Source organism: Oryzias latipes, chromosome 4, assembly GCF_053564925.1.
Source record: "Oryzias latipes strain Hd-rR chromosome 4, Olatipes_Hd-rR_3.1".
In the NCBI taxonomy this organism is placed as follows: Eukaryota; Metazoa; Chordata; class Actinopteri; order Beloniformes; family Adrianichthyidae; genus Oryzias; species Oryzias latipes.
The window spans coordinates 34,176,782-34,197,352 of NC_136240.1; the positions used below are offsets into that span (position 1 = coordinate 34,176,782).

General features: G+C 42.6%; 1 protein-coding gene across 4 annotated transcripts in view; it reads right to left on the reverse strand.

Annotated features, from left to right (window-relative positions):
* Window positions 1-20,476, reverse strand: part of ap3d1 (adaptor related protein complex 3 subunit delta 1) — a 32,481-nt gene extending 12,005 nt beyond the window's left edge. For 2 of the 4 annotated variants that reach the window (XM_078946337.1, XM_078946336.1), the window contains exons 1-24: window positions 20,337-20,476; window positions 18,147-18,242; window positions 17,326-17,406; window positions 16,604-16,684; window positions 16,421-16,528; window positions 16,117-16,246; window positions 14,672-14,811; window positions 11,044-11,117; window positions 10,907-10,956; window positions 10,637-10,686; window positions 10,372-10,420; window positions 8,789-8,934; window positions 8,475-8,623; window positions 8,170-8,400; window positions 5,639-5,870; window positions 5,424-5,569; window positions 5,148-5,289; window positions 4,930-5,001; window positions 4,724-4,799; window positions 4,390-4,589; window positions 3,019-3,092; window positions 2,235-2,255; window positions 260-419; window positions 24-167 (exon numbers count right to left, since the gene is read on the reverse strand). In XM_078946337.1, the coding sequence (XP_078802463.1) occupies window positions 24-167; window positions 260-419; window positions 2,235-2,255; window positions 3,019-3,092; window positions 4,390-4,589; window positions 4,724-4,799; window positions 4,930-5,001; window positions 5,148-5,289; window positions 5,424-5,569; window positions 5,639-5,870; window positions 8,170-8,400; window positions 8,475-8,623; window positions 8,789-8,934; window positions 10,372-10,420; window positions 10,637-10,686; window positions 10,907-10,956; window positions 11,044-11,117; window positions 14,672-14,811; window positions 16,117-16,246; window positions 16,421-16,528; window positions 16,604-16,684; window positions 17,326-17,406; window positions 18,147-18,242; window positions 20,337-20,432 (2,748 nt within the window). In that variant the 5' untranslated portion in view covers window positions 20,433-20,476. The remainder of the gene's footprint in view (window positions 1-23; window positions 168-259; window positions 420-2,234; window positions 2,256-3,018; window positions 3,093-4,389; window positions 4,590-4,723; window positions 4,800-4,929; window positions 5,002-5,147; window positions 5,290-5,423; window positions 5,570-5,638; window positions 5,871-8,169; window positions 8,401-8,474; window positions 8,624-8,788; window positions 8,935-10,371; window positions 10,421-10,636; window positions 10,687-10,906; window positions 10,957-11,043; window positions 11,118-14,671; window positions 14,812-16,116; window positions 16,247-16,420; window positions 16,529-16,603; window positions 16,685-17,325; window positions 17,407-18,146; window positions 18,243-20,336) is intronic. The other 2 variants (XM_020702731.3, XM_011474527.4) reach the window with 1 other exon arrangement.
* Window positions 20,477-20,571: the final 95 nt, after the last annotated feature.

The following is a 20,571-nucleotide window of genomic DNA, read 5'->3' on the forward strand; positions in this document are numbered from 1 at the left end:
AACAAACAGCTTTGGAGGCGTACCTCAGCAGTGGCAGAAGCAGGCGGTTCTGCCGCTTCACTCGGTTCTTCTGACTGCGCCACAGGCTCATTGGCGTCTCCTCCCAGGAGGTCCTCCTCCTTTCCTTCATGTTTGTGTTTTCTCTTCTTTTTCTCTTCTTTGCTCTTCTACAAAAACAAAAGCAGAAACAAAGCCCGTCAGTGTGACAAACCAAGTGCATCCCATTCCCTAGACGTGATGAGGTTTCCACAGCTTCCACCTTCCTGTCCCGGTCCTTATCCTTCTTCTTCTCCTTGCCGCTCTTCTTTCTGGATTCCTGCGGGCCAGCATTGTCCGCCTCTGCATCCTCCACTGGGCTCTTGAGGGCCTCTGCTGCCCGGTGCGCCCTCACTGGCAGTTTCTCGCTGTCTGCAAGCGGCCTGGACAAACGCACAGCGGCAGACCAGTCTAAAAATGACCGACACGTTCCCAAAAAGGCAGGTCAGGCATGTTGGGTGCAGCAGACCAGCATTTTCAAGCAGTTTTTTTTTTGTTGCCTCCATGAAGCAGCTCGAGTTCATGTACAGCAGAGAATGTGCCGTTGTTCGGAGGAGGAGCTCGGACACGCGGACATTCACAGGCAGCCGGGAACAAGCTCTGAAACATTCCTGCGCACTGAAGCCACGAGCTGCGCCGCCTGCTCCTCACGGCGCTGAGCATGCACCGCGGCCTCCTGCAGGCCACACCCCGTTGGGTCAATCGGGAGACACCATCGCCAGAGTCCTCCCTTCTGGACATTTTTAAGGCAGTTTTTATTTGTTTTCCTGTTTCTCTTTATTCTAGTATCTTCCACCATTTTTTAGCGCTGAACTCCTTCTACAATTTTTCCTCTATTTTAACCATTCAACTGTTAAAATTGTTCAGCTCTTTCAGATTTTTCCAGCTATGATGTTTGGTCCTTCAAGTCCTTGAACTTTTCCAGATATTCCAGGATTATCAGGATTTCTGCCTCCATTGAAATAAATGGGGAATCCTTGGAGCAGAAGCTCGCTGGTTCGATACCCGGCTCTGACATTTTTCACAAACATATCTTTTTTGTTATTGTGCTGTTTTCACTTTATTTATGGTCAACTTTGATCATTTCTTTCTTTTTTTGTGCCAATTATAATCCTTAAAGTGTCATTTTCATTCATTAATACAGCATTCAGCCCTGAATTTTCTTCTGGAAATGCGGCTCCTTCTAGTTTTCTTTGGTTTTCTAGCTAATGTTTTTTATATTTGCATGTTATATTTCTTGATGTCTTGTTTTAAATACTAGACAATTTTAAATTCAGTACAACGTTACATTTTTTCTGAAATGTAAAGTGCATTAGAAACGAAATGTATTTTTACCCCAAATGCTTTCACAGCCAAAATAGAGAAATAGAGGACTCAACAGCATTTTATTTCTTAGCTCAAAGACCAAATTTAAGTTTTTGTTTTAAATTATTTCAACAAGCCAGATTCAGAATTAGTTCACTTATACAGCAATTTCCTCTGTAAGTTCCAGCTTAAAGTCCCTCTCCGATCATCTATTGATCCATTTTCAAAGCATTCCCAATGGTCTTTCTACGTAACTAACAATGTTTTTCAAACGGCATTTCTGCATCTGCTCCGGTTTCACAACAGTTTGGCATTTTTAGAAATGCAATTGTTGGCTTAATTTTCTTAATACATCTCCATCTTCAGAAAAATACCACAAGAACATGTTAAAAAACACCAAAAAAACAAATTTTACTGGAAGGGATCTTTAACTGTTTTCCTGGAAGTTACAGAGAAGCTGCTAAAAAAAAAAAAGCTGCTAAGATGAAGTTAATACTGAGACAATGAAGGGCCTTCAGGGTTACCTAAGGGTAACAAAAACAAGACTTTTTCTGTTAAGTAAGCGTATTGATTATCTGATCGGTACAAATGCAGTCGTCTGTAGAGCAAAGAGGGCAAAACTCAGCAGCAGGGAGTCAAAAAAAGCTTCCTGTTTCCTTACATGTTTAGAGAAAAGTCTTAGTAAAGTCAAATAAATCACAAAACTAACCACAAGTGCAGACAAATTCAAGTTTTAGAAAACAGACCAAACTAGCTCAAGGGGATACGATTTCAGGAGGAAAAAAAACGAGAAGCAGGAAGCCGACAGTTTAAGAACAAAGTGACAAAAAGCAGCCTGTCCAGGCAGAGAAGCCATCTTTGTACAGGCGTGGGGGTGTGGGGGGGCTACTCACCTGCGCCCGGTCAATTCCAAACTGCCCCCACAGACAAGGCAGTGATGGATGTGTGCACGCAGAAACACAGGAAACAGAGTCGGATGCCATGAGAAGAAATGCAGGAGGGGCGGCTGAGGCCACAGTTTGCAGTGATGAAAGCAGAGAGTTCAGGACCCCCCCCTCCCCAAAACACCAAAAAATAAAATAAAAAAGCCTCCTCCAATTAAAGAAATTAAAATCTGATTCATAATGAAAGCCTATTCCATTCGATTAAAAAAAATAGTTTTAAAAAGTGTCGAAATTCTTGGTTATAATTCAAAATAATTAAAAATTAAATTCAGAAAATGTCTCAAGAAACACCAGATTTGTTTTTTCCTGAATGCAAGACACTTCAATAGATTAGTTTGTGTTTTATTGATTTTTCAATTTTCTTTGCTCAACATTGATCCGCCAGCAGAAAAAAAAACTTTTTTAAAATAGTGAAACTCATCTAAATCAGTTATTTCATGAATCAGAAACATCTCAAAAAAATGACAGAGAACAAAGATAATAGCTATAATAATTCAAACTCAAAGGGGAAAAACAGAAACAAGAATGTGCTCAGAAAGCTTAAAAAGATCAGAAACATTTAAGATCTGTACAGACACTTCACACTCAAACTTTAAAACTGGCCTTTAATTGTAAGAAAAACGTTAAAAATTAAAGTTTCAACCTCTTTTCATGTTTTGCAGACATTTCAGCTGCTGTAAAGCTAAAAATAAAGCATGACGTTTCAGATTTGAAGTCAAAAGTGTGGACTTACTTGTCCAGGTCGATGTCCAGGGCTTTGTGGGGGTCATTGGGGTCTTTGTCATCCTCATCACTGGGTAAGGCATTCTAAAGATGGACAGACGGGGTTATAGGGCACTTCGCTGCAAAAATATAGTACCCAGAAAAGATTCAAGGGGGTTGATTCCTAATTTTCTGTTTGTAGTCTAAACAGAAACTTGACACGGTGCCTCTGATGAATGAGAGTAGAAATACTTTTAACAGGCTTCATAAAAAAACCCGAATTCCCTGCAAAAAACACCCAAACTCATCAAATATTTTTGCCTCGTATAAATGTCCTATTACCCTTGATTCAAGACAAAACCAAATTCCCAGTGACAAGTTATTTTAAGACAATAAATCTTGAATAACTTGCTGAGTCATTAGATCATGAAAACATCTTATTTTACGCGATATCGTTTTTCCCCCCTGTTGTAAGATAAGATAAAGATAAAGACACTTTATTGATCCCAGCTTGGGAAATTGGGTTGTTGTATTCCTAAATAGTGAATTGCCTTATTTCCAGAAACAGACTTGTTTGATTTGACTCCAAAGTCAGTAAAAATTCAAACAGCCGGGTTGAAGTTTGTAAGTAAACATGTTTACATTTACGTTTTAGGTCAAATTATTGGCAAAGATGAATGTGTTTATTATAGTTCAAATCACGCACCGTATGCAGAACTTTCAAAACAAACAACAAAAAACAAAAGAGGAAAGTGCGGCTTTCTGCATTCTACCTGCATGTTGCCCTATGCAACTGTATTTTATTTAACAATGCTGTTTATTTTTCTTTAAATAACTTATTTTTTCATGTATTTTACTTTTCAAGTTGGAAAAATGTACAAAGTAAAATGTTTTGTTAAAAAAACTATGTTGGTGCATAGTGAGGAAATAAAACACTTTATGTTCTTACTTTATTTGTTTATTTATTTATTTATTTTTCGTCCTCAAAAAGTATCGATAAGAGTATCGTTAAAATACCGGATCGATAAGCAGTATCAATGCGAGTAGTGGTACCGTTAAAACTGTAACGATACCCATCCCTATTATAGTCCAGACATAAGGATTATTGGACTGTGGCAGTGCTTACAACAGGATATAATTAGGGGGGTAAAGGTGTTTAGATCTGATACATTTTTCTTAGTACACACTTATTTAAGACAAAACACTTCCAATTACCAGAGCTATATGCTTAAATATGAGTCCTTACAGCTAATTTCACAGTTTAAATTGTCTTAAAAAGGCAGGACATCACACTGTGTTTTAAGAAAGAACTAGTTCCATTGGTAGATTTTGTCTCTAATAATGGAAAAAACATTTTTAACTTGCATTGAGAAGGCCTTTTTTTCCGGAGGACTGAGCTCACCTCTGGCATCTCCTCTGTAACGATGTCCACCATGTGCGCAGGTGTGATGTCCTCCTCGCTCTCTGGACCAGAGTCGTGTTTCTTTCCTCGACCGCTGCGCTTCTCTTTCCTCTTCTTCTTCTCTTTCTTCTTCTTTTCTGCCCTCTCTTTCTGCCGACGCTCCTCCTCCAGCTTCACGTACTGGTCAGACATGGGCAGACCTGAGGGAAACACCACACGGCTCGAAAATCCCACATCGGGAAAATGTACGTTTCCTGATGTCTGCGAGGTTTTCCCGCTAGAATTCTTGTTTGGGACGTTTTCTGGGTTTTAGGAAAGGAAGTGTGCGTCACACCTGGGACTTTGAGAGGCACGCTGAGGTCAATCTGTACGACTGGGATGTGCTCCACTCCAGAGGCGTCCTGATACACCTGTACAGAAAAAGAGCGTGCTTTTACTCATTTAAAGAGAGAAACAAATCGCCAGCACAAAAACGCATCAAAGAACTGGTGGACGTAGGAATAAAAGTCACTAAGCGGCAGCTGAGATTGCTGCTCGTACCTTCTGGGAGGACGGAGAGGCTTTGATGTAGAACGGGTTGTTGGCCTGCTCCTGCTTTCTGGCTTCTCTCCGCTGAGGAGGAAATGAATCAATAAATGGCAGCATTTTGTTTTTGTTTCCAGTTTTCTAAGGCATGAAATGACATTAAACCCTTCTACTTTAACTAAGCAGACGTTATCGTGCAGCTCCAGAGCTCCGCTGGCTTCAGGTGCGCGTACCTTTGCCAGCTCCTTCTCATCCACCTCTGTGTGCCGGGGCCGAGCGTGCTTCGGCTCCTCCTTCGTGAAAATGGCCTTGGGCTGCTCATCCTCAGACTCGCTTTCAGACGGCGGCTCGTTGATCCAGGCGTCCAGGTCCAGGCTGAAAATGAGGGGGAAAGGACTTTGAAAGACACGTTTCTGACAGAGACGCAGCACAGCGTTGCAGGTGGAGCTCGATGGTGGAGCAAAAGAAGACAAAGAGCAACGGTTCCGCTACATTCTGGACCCACTCACCCTTCAGGGACAGGTACTTTCTTCTGTGCCTTGGGCGCTACAGGGTTGAGCTCTCCAGCAAACAGTGCACTGACTTCTTCTGCTACCTCTACATCCTTCTGCTGCAGTTTCTGGATGTATTTGACGAGCTGCAGTATGCAAGATGCCTGAGGACACAAGATGAAGCTGTGTTGGATGCCTTTAATGTCATAAACTGGGAGTTTGGAAAATCTTACCCTCTCCTGCACTTCAAGGTTTGCGCTCTGGACAAACACAGGCAAGCGGTCGATCAGCAGCTGGGTGGTTTCCTCGGACGTGGTGCTGTCGCTGTTCCCCTCCTGGCTCTTCAGGATGGTGGCAAAGAGCTTGGCCGTGTTCTGCACGTACACAGCCTGGATGTGACCCGGAAGGGTGGCCACCTTGGGCCGGAGCATGGCCTCCAGCGTCTGCACTGGGTTCTCCAGATGCCTACGGAGAGGAGGAGGATGGATTTCTGTCACGCCTTCAGGGTAGACGTTACATCAGTCGGAGAGGAGGAAGAAGATTAGGAGGGAAAGAGCTGCTTTAGACCAGTTTAGACCTGTAAATTCATGACAGAGTTTGTGAAGTGTAATTTGACATCATGAGATGTTGAAGGTCCCTAAGTACAAAGCAGACTGGATCATCGTTCCTTCTGTATTGTGACAAAGCGCACATGAAAAAGGGGAATAATTTGGAAAGAAACGACAGCCTTGGGGTTTTATGTCTGGATTTGTTGTTTACTCCAAAGCGTGCGAGTACCGTAAATTCCGGACTACAATGCGCACCGATTACAAGCCGCACCCACCCATATTCACGTGTTTGACTGATTTTATACATACACAAGCCGCGTCAGAGTACAAGCCGCGCATGTGTTAGCCGATATTGTCATCCTGACGGATCACGCCCAGCATCCCAGAGTGAATGCAATGTATTAGCACATTGTGGGTGGTGCCAGTTTTGCCTCTGGCTCATGAATTTGAGTGTATCGACATCTGTCAAACAGCATGGACCTCTATTCTGTTCACTAGTTCCTCAGTTATGGTGTTTTTATTTCATTTTTTTTTTACTTATTGACAATCTAGGTATCTAACATAAAATTACAAACAGTAACCATATAATCAACATTACATCCCTCAGTTATAATGAGGAAATTTACATCCGCGATTCCACATTTCCCATGAGTCTTAGGGGCTAAAGGCGGGGCCAACGCCCGGCTCGCCATTCTGTTGTACGTGTTTAAGAATTAGCAAGTAGCAGCAGTGCATGGAGGGGTGAACGGGAAAAGCTCTCCTTCCGCTTGTGTCGCAGCAGCGTTATGGTACTAACAGGACTGGTTAGAAAACACAACGGTAAAATAAAGCAGCGGCGACTGAAAAGCGGGCGCCTCAGCGCGATACGCGCGCCTCAGTGCGGCGCGTGCGTCAGAATTCAGAAGCCTCTGCACTCCGCGGACGCCTCTGCGCTCCTTGTCTCCCCTTCCTATCTACTCCGACACCTCTGGCCAGGGCGGCTTCAAGGAGGATCACTTCGTCCCCGTTAAGCCGATGGATGGAGCAAATGGTTTCTGTGCAAAGCAATCGGACTTAATACTGTACGTTTTGTGTATGAGGGGTGGATGCGTTGTTACGTGTGGGAGCCTTCAGACTGCCATCGGCCCCGCAGCTCAATCAGCAAGAGAAGATGTCTCCAGCTCACACGGAGGCTGTGAGTTTTTCAAAGCAAAATTCCGCTTTTACGGTTTCCTTAGAAACCGTAAATGGAGTGTAAATTCACTCCATGCGCTGTTCTCTCCGTCACGCAGCAAACCGGCTTTTCCAAACCCGTTGGTGACGGTGGACTTTTTTACGCTGCTTTTAACGATTGCTTTTAACTTGAAAGCTTCATCATAATGTAGCGGCGATCACGTGCACGTTGGGTCTAATGGCCCCAAAGGATTCTGGGATGCGGCCGGGCATGCGTGTTTCGTTTTGTTGAACCATGACTGAAGTGTCTAAGACCTGAAGTCAAGTCCATGCTGTTTGGCTGCTAAGAGGTGTGTTGAATAAAAATGCCTCGTGCTTGGTGTTAGATAGAGAATTCAAACTATTCACTGAGTTACATGGCGGCCGCTAATTAAATCCATAAATTAGCCGCGTCACTGAATAAGCCGCAAGGCTGTAAGCGCAGGAAAAAAGTAGCGGCTTATAGTCCGGAAATTACGGTAATTGACCCAGTTTACACTTGATTCTCTTGTACTAAATGAACGTTTAAAGTGAGTAAAAAGTGTAAACATAAGCAACTAGATTTGTATTTCTGGTTTGATGGATAAATGATTTACCGAGTGCTTGTAATTTTTATTTTAGAAACCAAAAAATCGACAGTTTTTTGTTTTTATGCATCATTGATTGAGAAATTGATTTTTTTATTAATAAATTAGGAATTCTTACATTAAAAACAAACAAATGTGTTTATTCCCTTAAAAATTACATTAGTTTTTTATTTGAAGGTTCATTAAATTAAATGAATCAATATTGTAGTTTAAAAAAAAAGATCAATTTAATTTCAAAGATAGGTTTTTCTACTTTACAATCCTTTGAGAACTTTTGACCCTCCTCGGTTCTGTCTACATCCAGCGTCAAAAGCTGATCAAGACTGGAAATGTGACAATAACTTCACCTTTTGCCTCCCTTTCACCTCAAAACCAAAAACCCAATGGCTTCAGAATCAGTTCCTGATCAGAGCATCTTCATTTTGGAATTGGACTCACTCAGAGAACTCGCCACAGATCCAGGCTGCCGCATACAGAACCTCACAGATGCCGTTTCGCTGCGTGTTTCCCGTCAGCAGGTGAGCGTTGTCCAGCAGAGTCGCCATCTGGGCAACAGCAAAGGCCCGGATGGCTTTGACCCGAATGGCCACGTCCAGCATCTGAGAGGCGATGAGATGGCCGTGGCGCGTGCCCTCCAGTCTGGTCAGCTCCACCAGGATGCTGATGTACCTGTCAGGCAGACGCCACAGTTCAGAACTCAGAGGGGGCGGAGCAGGAGGTGGAAGGGGAGGAATCCAGCGGACCATTCAAAGTTGGTGATGTACTGATAGTTGCTCTGGCTGCAGATGTCGATGATCTTTGTGAGAAGCTCGTCTCTGTAGGTGGTTCCCTCTGCTTTGTCCACATGCAGCATCAGCTTCTTTACAATTTCCATCAGGTTCTTCTTGGACACCTGGACGGAGCGACAAAAACAAAAGAGGCTGCTTTGTGAAAACTTTACGGTGCAATTATTAAGACGAAAAAAACCTTTCTGGTGTAACTTCAGAACTAAAAGATCAACCAGGTTTCCAGAAACGATTGTTTAAACAATTGCAGCAGAAGAATCTTCTGATCCTACCATGCCGTAAAGCAGGTCCAGAGCTCTGAGGCGAATGGACTCGTCTTTGTCATCCAGACACTGGAGGATGAGGTCCTTATGGGACTGGACCGATTTGGGGTGGGTCTTCAGGATCTTTGACATCGCCAGCAGACCCAGATACTTCACTGCATCAAAGGTCAACACAGATATGGCCTCAGTCTACTTAATACAAGAGTAGTCGTCTGAACTTCATCACTATTCCCCACGGTATTTTGTTAAAAGTTGAACCACTTCTATAAACGCTAATCTGACTGATGTTACTTGAATCTGCTGTTAGAAATCCGTTTTCACCGCTTCCAGCTGTAAATGTCTGCATATTTTTTCCATCTAAAGAGCTCATTGGTTCTTTGTTTTCAAAGTAATACAAATAAACTTTCACAATAAAGTCATAAAAGTGAAAAAGGAGGAATGGAAAAAGGAAGAAACACAAAACGCACGAGACAAAGGAGTGAACACACACAAACACACACGGGACAGGGGGGTTTCATCTTTCCTGATCTTTGGGTTTTTTCCGGGGATCCCCTTTTCAAACGGATTCTTAAAAATACAAAGTTCTGTCCGTCGTCTGCTGGAGCAGCTGATGATCACCTCCAAGAGGCGCCATCTCTCAGGCTTAAAATAGCAAAGATGTTTACTGCAAGATATTTGGAAAGAAAACTCCTGACTTTACCAAAAAGCATTTTACAGATATTCTTCCCACTTCCATCCATTTGTTTTTCTTCTTTAGAGAAATGTAAGGTAGTATACTTCAGGTGTCGATCCCTTAGAAAGTTGAGTCCGTTTCTTCTTTTTGTTAGCAGCTAAAGCAGAATGCTGCCCTCACATCAACTGGATCTCTTTCCAAAGTCAACGATTTGTGCTCAGGATTTCTGAAATTTGCATGTTTTCCAGTTACAGTCTGATCATTTCTATTTACTAAAAGACGGAAAACTGGTTTGGATCTTGCTCGCCCTCTAACCCGTGGATAAACTGCCCATTAGTGACCAGACGCTCACCAGGCAGTCGGCTAGTGTTCACAGGTTCAGTGAGATTCCTGCTTCAGTTGAAGTTACTAAATCGAGACCCGTACAAAACTGGGTTTGCATTAAACGGGCAGAAAAATGTCTAACAGAAGCTCAAAAAACAGGATTACAAGTCAAACTAAGCTTGAAACTACAAGTCTCTAATCTGCTCTACCAACACCAGACGTCTGCAGTCTACTCCACACACATCTACCATGGAGGTCCAGATAACTCGAATGACTGAAAACAGAAAAGTCTTTGGGACTTTTAGAGCCAGACCTGACATTGGATTAAGACATTTGGGAAGCTGCTGAAACGTCAAATTAAAATGAAAGGTCTTCCTTTTCTCCAGCATACTGCTGTGGGATGTTTGCAGATGCTCTGTAAGTATGATGGCTTTCCAGCAGGTCTCCTGATTACGTGAAGAAAAGAGGTAATGTTCGAGTTATCCGGGGTCAGGGGATCTAATTCCATGTCGTCTAAAGGGGTGGACTGTTCCATAGACAGAAACACGCAGACAATGAGAAAATGACACACTGCAGGCATTGACAGAGGGCTCACAGTTCTGGTCCGAGTCTTCGATAAGGATTCGCAGCTTCTGCACACAGAGCTGTGGGAGGAAAGCAGAGCAGAAGACAAAACCAGAGGCATTAACATCCCCGTCAACCTTTCCACACCAGCGGCTCTTCTGTTCGACAAAACCGGCTGAACCAAATAGTGAAAAGTTCTCTGTGGTGTTTAGATGTTTAAAGGAGCGTCATCGGCAGAAAGTGACTGGAGTGGAAGGGTTATGATCTGATGATGGCCGAGAACGTGGGGAACCTACCTGGATACTAGCACTGTGGTTGGGCATCCCGGAGGACAAAGAAATCAACACTGCAACACAAAAAGCGTCACAGTTTCAACAAGAAATCATGTTTTAGGACAGAAAAAAAAAGAGGCTTCAAGCGTAAATAGCCTAAAAAATATATCTATTTTTGACTAAATAAATGTTTATGAAAACTTTGATTAAAAAAGCAAGTAAACAAATAACATTTTTAACAATAAAACATAAAAATCTGACTGGATGATTTACTAAATGGTTCTCAGTACTGACCTGCAATAACGGTGTTAACACATTCATACAGCAAAGACATGGCGGAGGTACTGGAAGGAGGCAAAAGGGACAGGAGGGTTAATTATTACACCTCTTTCTATACATTTTGCTGGATTGCTTTGATGCTTTGAGCTCACCTGTGGATCAGGTTGGTCAGAGGTTCGATGAGCTTCTTCCCCAGCCGAGGCTCCAGCGGAGTGAGCGCGCCAAACTGCAATGATTATAGTGATCAATTACCTTCATTCTGCTATCATTCTAAGGCTTTGAAGCAACAGAAATGTTCTGCTGTGCTAAAAAATTATACTAATTAATGCAGATTTCCCACTCCACTCTGATGACCCTGACTTTCTTCAAGAAGCTGAGTGCAGGTAACAAAAAAACAGGTTCAACTTGAACATTTTTGAAGACCCACTCCCATATAAATTGTGTTTTTTTTACATGTTCTTGTCGCCTTTTTCTGATGATCGAGGACATATACAATGGGGAAAAATATTCAGTCAGCCACCAATTGTGTAAGTTTCCCATTTAAAAAGATGACAGAGCCCTGTCATTTTAATCATAGGTAACCCTCAACTTTGGGAGACAAAACGAGAAAAGAAAATCCAGAAAATCACATTGTCTGATTTGTAAAGAATTTATTTGTAAATTATTGTGGAAAATAAGTATTTTTTCCATCAAACAAGCAAGATTTCTGTCTCTCACAGACCTGTAACTTCTTCTGTAGAGGATCCTCTGTCCTCCACTGGTTACCTGTATTAATGACTCCTGTTTGAGCTGGTTATCTATAGAAAGACACCTGTCCATATCCTCACACAGTCACACTCCACTATGACCAAGACCAAAGAGCTGTCTAAGGACACCAGAAACCAAATTGTTGACCTGCACCAGGCTGGGAAAACTGAATCTTCAACAGGTGAGCAGCTTGGTGTGAAGAAATCACCTGTGGGAGCAATTTTTATTAAATGGAAGACATACGAGACCACTGAGAATCTCCCTCCATCTCTCTGCAAGTTCTCACCCCGTGGGGTCAAAATGATCACAAGAACGGTGAGCAAAGATCCCAGAACCCCACGGGGGACCTAGTGAATGACCTGCAGAGAGCTGGGACCAACGTAACAAACATCACTACACCACCAGGGACTCAAACCCTGCAGGGCCAGACGTGTCTCCCTGCTAAAGCCAGTACACAGGGCTCGACATAGCCATTTGTCCGCTGGCCCGGTCCTGTTTTTCGAGCAGTACGGACCACAAGACTTTATTTTTTACTTGTCCGCTCGGGCCACTAAAATATCTAACAATTAATACATTTTTCACCTTTTACAATAAAGTATATTTTGCGAAAACGTGTAGATTTACCTCGTCTTTATAATTCACTTTTTCTGCTAGTCCTGTGTTCAGACTTCAAGGGTTTCTATGGGAAACCTTTTATCACTCTTCTCCTCCTCTCCCCCTGGGCGCGCGGCTGTCACTGCTGAGCACCACGCGGCACGCGCTCACTCAATTTTTTTTTCAAACTTTATTGAATGTAACAATTCAATACTAAACAATGTTAAACAGCAACAACGAAGGAACAAGCCAGTGGGTTATATTACATTTTAGGCAGATATATTTAAACTGACACACATATCAGCGCGCCCCCTGGTGGTTTTTCACCGCAATGATCATAAATCCAACACCGTCACTGAAGAGAGACGGAAGACATGGCAGGAATAGATAGGAATATGTTAGATGGAGTGACGGGTGGAATTAGTGCTATGGACAGCAAGATATTTAATGAATGCATTGAAGATGAAACTGTATGCACTAAGCTTGAAGCTGAATGTCAAAGAATCAAAGGCAACTAAAAATACCTGAATCTCAGACTCAAATGGAGTATAAGGTCAAACTACTTAATTTTGTTTTTCTTTACAACACTGTAAGTATTTCTAGTTAGCTGAATGATCTCAGTAATTTAATTGTATTTAATTTTTCAATTATTTAATTTAATTAGGTAACTAAAGTAACTAAAAAGTAAATGTAACTTTGCAACAGTAACAAAAAGCAGAACCTTAAGGCAGTCAGGGCAAAAAAGTCAATAAAACTTCTTAACTATTGATTAGGAACAAATGTGAAATAGCAGTGATTAGAAGCAGCATGAAAACTTCTTAACTAGTGTTAACTACTACACTGCAGTGCTCTCTTCAAAACATCTGAAACAGACTAGAGCAGATTTAAGTTTGATATGCTCTATTTTTAGTCATTGAAAAGTGTATAAATAAGTGCTAGATGTCACCAGAATGCACCAAATTGCACCATATTAAAATTTTCCGGGGGGGCATGCCCCCAGACCCCCCTAAAGTTGCAAGCACCTGCGGAGCGGCGGGTCTCGCTGTGCGCGGTGTCGGGCCAGTAACTTTCAAAAACTACTGGCCCTGTGGGCCAGTGCAAATTTCTGGGCTATGTCAACCCCTGGTACATGTGCAGAACCGTCTACAGTCTGCTAGAGAGCATTTGGATGATCCAGAAGAGGATTGGGAGAATGTCCTATGGTCAGATGAAACCACAATAGAACTTATTGGTAAGAACTCTACTGTTTGGAGGAGAAAGAATGCTGAGTTGCATCCAAAGAACACCATACCTACTATAAAGCATGGGGGTGGAAACATCATGCTTTGGGCTGTTTTTCAGCAAAGAGACAAGGACGACTGATCCGTGTAAAGGGAAGAATGAATGAAGCCATGTATGGTCAGATTTTGAGTGAAAACCTCCTTCCATCAGTATTGAAGATGAACCATGGCTAAGTCTTTCAGCATGACAACAATCCCAAACACACGTTGCCCGGGTAACCAAGGAGTGGCTTCATAAGAAGCATTTCAAGGTCCTGGAGTGGCCTAGCCAGTCTCCAGATCTCAACCCCACTGGAGTTAAAAGTCCGTGTTGCCCAGCAACAGCCGCAAAACATCACTGCTGTAGAGGAGATCTGCATGGAGGAATGGACCAAAATACCAGCCACCGTTTGTGAAGACGTCCAAATCGCTTGACTGCTGTTATTGTCAACAAAGGGTTATAACAAAGTAGTGAGTTGAACTTTTTTTATTGACCAAATTAATTTTTCAACGATAATATTCAAACAAATTCTTTAAAAAAAAATAAAATAAATAAAAATCAGACAATGTGATTTTCCCCCTGATTTAGTCTCTCATAGTTGAGGTCTACCTATGATAAAACTTACAGGCCTCTCTCATCTTTTTTAAGTGGGAGAACTTGCACAATTGGTGGCTGAATAAATACTTTTGGCCCCACTGAATAAAGAAAATTAATCTTAAAACTGCATTTATATATTCATAGAGAGTATTTCTATATTCAAATTGTTGTGAATCAGACGAAAATTGCTCCTCGCCAACATTCCCACCCACAAGTCGGGTGACTTTCTAAAAGAACTTCAGCCGCTCTGCAGGAACTATGTCACTATGTCCTAGAAAACGACACAAGTTTTCTATTTTGCCTAAAAGGAAACACTTTCACAGAAGATCAACATATGATCAGAGTGGGACTTTAAAGAAAACTTTAGGCTGATATTACTTGAAATCTCTAAGTCTTTGGACAACATAAACGTTCTGTTGAACTAAAAAAGGATGCAAATTCCTGCAGACTTTCCCTGCCTGTGTGTCTAAATGCTTAATTTCTGATAACCCAGAGTTCTTTGTGAAGCTAACGGCAGCTAACAGAAAACTTTTGACCAGTTTTCAGCTTATAAAGGCAGATTTCCCCATGAGGAAAACTTACCAGCTTGATGATCTTAATGAGAACCCAGTTATTAGTAGAAGACGTCATGAGTTTGAAGAAAAGAGGGGCCAGTGAAAGGTAGTTCTTGGGATTTCTACGGGCCAGCTCACAGATGACATTAACAGCAGCTGACTGGACCCCTAATAGAAAATAATAGGAAATTGACAAGAAAACAGAGCAAATGAATGTTTGTAATCATACTAATACTGCACAGTCTCTTCTCACAGACTAAATAATTCATGACCCCCCCCCCCCCCCCCAGCAAAGCATCGACTACAGAAGTGAGAACAGTTCAGTTTCAAGTCGATGTCAAGCACCTTGAAATAGACCAATCGCACTTTTATTTCAAGGAAAGGTTTCAGGTTTATATTTAGAAGATAAATTATTACCACCCAAAATGAAAATCTTTATGCCTTGCACTAATTTTAATGTGTTTGGGGGGGATTAGATGGAGGCAGCGGTGCTGATCCCTTCAGGAAAAAGGCTCAACAAAAAGCAAAAGATGAAGAAAATCATTTTTTTGGGCCGTTTGGTAAAGAAAGTGATTCTTCTTTCCTTTCAACCAACCTCAAATGTGTTTGGTGAGCCCCTATCCTGCTTTTCTTAAGCCTTTCAGAGTAAATCATATCCATATATATGATCATTTACTTTGGCACACTTGAGAACTTTTTTATTAAATACGAGTCATTTTTGTAGCTCATTTTGCTACACGGACGTAAGACGACTCAATCTCTGAGGCTCCGCCTTGCTCTCCTTGTGGGTGCCGCCCATTTCATGATGTCATCCTAGAGTCAGTCTCAGCAACGTGTCTGAGCAAAGCGTTTCGTCGATCTCCGCTAGCGCCACTGAGAAAGTGGGCGTGTCTGTTAGCCTGGGGGCGTGGCTGGCCGTGCAGACTCTTTCTGGAAGGGGTGGTTCCTCACTGGTCTACATCAGTTCATGAGAACCAACTCGTGTCCGTGGATTGGCAGGGGCTGGTGCTCAGGCAGCAGGTTTTTGGGGAGGTTTGAGGTTGTTTATTGTGAGGAATTAACAGTTTTATACACTTAAAAGCTCAAAAAGGTTGATTTTTCATGATATGGGCCGTTTAGGCACAGGTGGATGTGTCAGGCAGCCACCTTTTCTCCATCAGATCTGCCTCACATCTACTCTCAGAACAAATCTGAAGGAATCCCGTCCTGATTTGGATTACCAAATTCATATATTTTACTATCAATAGTTAGGAGCAGTTTTGGTTCATAGCATGAAACTATGAAAAAAATCCTGAGCGATTGAATCTTTGTAGATAATATTTAATTGATGTTGTCTTTGCTGGTTAATTCAAATATGGAGAAACAAACAAAACAAACAAACAGACAGCAGTGTTCAGCCGTTAAAGTACGATGAGAAAAGAAAAGCCTTTTCATTTAATGAATCTAAAGCAAAGAGAGAAGCTGGTTTGTTACCTGGGTCTGGATCCTCCAGCTTCTCCTTGAGTCTGGGAAAAGCAGGACGCAGAGACTCTGGATACTTCAAGAAGACCTTATACATGATCAGCACGGCCTTCTTCCTGATATATGGTTTAGTGTGGGACATCTATGATCCAAGAAGAAAAGCAAACATCGGAAAGACGGTTCAACAAAAGCAGACTATTCAACAGCAGCATTTTTGCAGGAGAAAAGCAGCCCTCTGCAGGGAGAACTGTTGCAACAAAGCATCAGAACAACGACCCCTGCAAGGAAACCTCTTGACATTTTCTGCGTGACTCACCAGTGTCATAATGTCATTGGCCAGGTCTCGAGCCAGGTCAGGAGTTACAAAACAAGAGAGGCCTGTGAGGGCCACACCTGTGTCATACTGGTTGGGACTGCTGAGATCCTGAAAGGAAAGCCACAAAAGGTTCAACGAGAGCAACAAAAACACACAAAAGGACGGAGTCGGAGAGTCCTTCACCTTTCTGATCTGGTTTGTCGTCAGCATGATGACGTCGGTGCTTTCATGGAAACACTGCGAGGCGGCTAAATACCCAATTCTCTGTCAAAGAGATGCAAGAGGAATTAAAAAAGATCCAAAAAGTCCTCAAAGACCCCCTCCGGTCATCTTTTGATCTGGTTTCAAAGCGTTCCCAGTGGTCTTTTAATGATGATGCCGTTTTTAGCCGAAGTCAAAACACCTGTGTCGTTTCTAGATAATAGTTTTTCCAGAGCGACAGAAGTTCATTCCAAATTCAGCTCTTTGTTGATTCTCTCCCACTAGCTTACAGAAAAATGGCGAGCAATATCGGAGCCATCCAGCCGTACAGTTTAGATCCAGATTCCAGATCTGACGAGTGAAACTAAGACGTTCATGGATCTATTTGTCTGCAGGCGGATCATCAGAATAGAGCGGAGCAGGGAGCTTGTGGCCCCACCCATCATATTTTTTATGTCCCAAATATGATCTTTTTCAAACGGCATTTGTCATCTGCGTCTAATTCAAAATGATTTGAATAAAAAAATACCCAAAAATGCCATTTTAAGCTATATTTTCTTTAAATTTGCAATCCATCAGCAGGAAAATACCACAAAAACATGTTGAAAACACAATTTTCCATCGCAGTGGTTCTGCAACAGCCTGCAGAGGAACTAACCCCAACTATAACATCCATCCATTCATTATATATCATAAAGGTGTACCTTATATGTGAATTTTGAAGAACTCATCACTTCCACTATGTTGAAAGCAGCCCAGCTGACATCGTAACCCAGCATCTGAAGCTGTTGAGCAAACACAGGTTGGACGGAGGTGAACAGGGGTCGGCACAGACACAGGCTTTCACGGGGAATCGAGCTTTTCCATCATGACTGAGCAGAGTTGAGTCAGGGCGGCGGCTCGCAGCAGAGCGATGAGCTGCAGTTCATACGCCGTCATGGCAGACAAGGGGATCTAGGATGTACCTTGTGTCAACAAGAACCAATATAGAGTAAATATGAGCTAAAAAGTTCAAATTTATGAGCAACACTAGAACAGGGAGGACCTCCTGTTGCGTTGAGGCTATAGTTAAAACAGTCTTTGTGCAGAATGCAAACTGTTAGATGAAGTATTTGTTACATACAGGTATTACTCAGTTACAGCCCTTAAAGCCACAGACGCTCCACTAAACAGAAGAACTAGTTTGATCAATTTCACCTAATCAAATTTGACATTAACCTTAAATGTTTATATTTGCTTATAAATGCGTATCATTTCACCAAATTAAAATGTTATGTTTTTTTTAAGTCAGCAGTTTTAGTCTTTTTATTAAGTTCATGATACTTACTGTTCTTGTACTTTTCATGTCATCGTTCTTATACTTGTTTGAGTGTTTTATTTTTATCGTTAAGTCTTTTATATGTTCTGTGTATATTGTGGCAAAGCGACCTTGAGTCTGTAATAAAGCTTCTTCTTCAAATGGCTAAAAATATCTAGATTGTGAGAAACTGATCAAGTCTGACAGAAAAACTGTGAGGGGCCTTACATAGGTGAGCTTGCACACAGCGTTGGCTTTGACGGCGATGTTGTCTTGCTTGAGCTCCTGTTTGATCTCATCGATGCACGTAGAGATGTACTTGGCCTGCAGGCAGAAAGAGGAGAGGACAAAACCACAGACGAGATCAAATTAAGGCAGAGTCCAATCCTGAGCTGCTGCAGCAGAGAAAACAGGCCGAACATTTTCAGTCCTTCCTTCCTTCCATCAACCAGCACTCCCACGGTTCTAATGGCAAATATTGGTTGCACAAACATGCAGAAATCCAGATCCACTGTTGTCAAATCAATCTGAAAGGCGGCAAGGAAAACAAAGGGACATAGGTGCGTGAGCTGAAAGCTTCTGTGCATAAAAACCATGTTAGCATGTGCAGGACGCCTAGAGGTACACGATAAACGCATGACCTCATGAGCACGGCGTTTATCAAACACAAGACACTTATCAACGGCTGGGGATACGATCAGTCCACCATAGCCAAGAACCTCGCCAAGAAAACGCAGTCGCATCTATCCAAGCAGAGCTGGAGAGCAAGCAGGTCATGTGTGTGGAGTCATGAGACATCTCATTGACAGGACGGGTGGGGTGGGGGTGCCGGGACCCTTCTGGCCGGCTTAAAGGAGGCAGGAGAGGCTTCACGTTTTATTCACCAGACCTGCGGAGAAGTGAATCAAGCCTCCACTGGAGGGTGGAGCGTGTGCAGCACACAGCTAATTTAATGACTTAGCATCCTTCAACAGCTGGACTAAAACTTTCCTTTGGATTGTGCTGCACGTGTACCAACACTTCAACACGCCTCCTGGTCCAACAGAGGCGCAAGAAATGAGACCCAAACGTGAAAAACAGACAGAGAGTTCGAGGAAATGTGGCAAAAACAGCATTAATATTTCAGTAAACTGTCCACTGTTGACCAGGCAACCATCGGCTCATCTAAGCAGCTTAGGTTACCCCCGACGCACAGCGCAGAACCATACACCCAATCAAGAACTCAGGCACAGATGGCTTTAAACGGCAAAGTGCTCTTCAGTCCCAAACATACCTCCTAAAATACTAATCTTTCAACAACAACACAAAAAGAGCTGGAAAACTCCACTCCCGTCGTTATCCTGAGCATTACACACATTCCCTCAACATTTCACACCTGGCTCACTCCCTGCGGCAGGTATGAAGAGCAGGGCTTTCATCCCAAAGCTCCCTGCCAGCTCTCCATCTGGATCAGTGGTTTTCTCCCAAAGTGGAACCGCTGTGAGGCTGAACCGAAACACGGCCCGGCTCACATCAAAGGTGTCACAGACTCACGGTAAACATGAACATGAACGACCCGGAGGGTATGGGACACGTATGACACACGTTAAACATACAGTTTTAATCAATAATTGTAATCGTTTTTGTACATAACTCTGAACTGTGTGTGAATACACGCTTATGAGCAGATATGGCATAGAATTAATGCAAATAAACAATTTTTACTAGCTGGATTTATTTACAATCTTTAAAAAATGGATGTAATTTTTTCAGTCGTTTTAATTAAAAAAATGTTTTTGTTTGGTGACCTCATTATCATAAATTTAACGTCTTTTACTTTGAAATTTGATTTTTAAAAACTTTTAACACCTTTCTATGGTCCTGAAATATTTATACAAATATTTATTAAAGTCATATATAATGTATATTACATTCAAAGATCATACGAATGTTAAACATATGACAGTTTTTCTTCGTAATGCAATTTTTCATTCTTGATTTGTAACTTTAGTTTGGTTTGTGTACGTGCAGAAAGAAAATAAAGGTTAAAAAAACTTTATTTAAAGCATATTTGACAATATTTTGGAGGGAAATATTTTTCCTGACATCTACGGCTTCCTGCTTAACTCTGTGATTCGACACGATGTCCTTCCTCTGTCTATCGGCTAGCTTAGGTTCCGACCCAGCTTGATCCGCTGACACCGAACTGTTTCAGTGAGTTTAACCGGCTGGAGTTCGGTTCACCGCCGTAACGAACCGCTAGCAGTGACCGAGTCCGGCGGCAGAGCTGCCCGCTGGCGGCTGGACCGAACCAGCTAACTTCCAGCCGCAGCCGTTACCGTTTGTTAGCTAGTCCGAACATAACGGTGATGTCAGCCCGAACCGGCTCCGAAACGACGTAAACGGTGACGTTTCGCCACAGCGTGAGCTCCTTTATACCTCGTCATCCTTGTGGTTCCGAATGCCACGTACTAAATCCTGGAGGTTCTTATCGAACATCCGATCGATGCTCCCTTTGACAATCTTCAGAGCCATGACGGACTCGGACGTGTGTCCCGCGGGGCCAGGTGCTGCAGAGGTGTAGTGGGAGGCCGACCGACCCGCTGGGCCGCTTCTCGTCCACCCGGGTACCGTGTGAGCGGGGTCCCGTGCCGTTTAGAGAGCACCGGCCGGG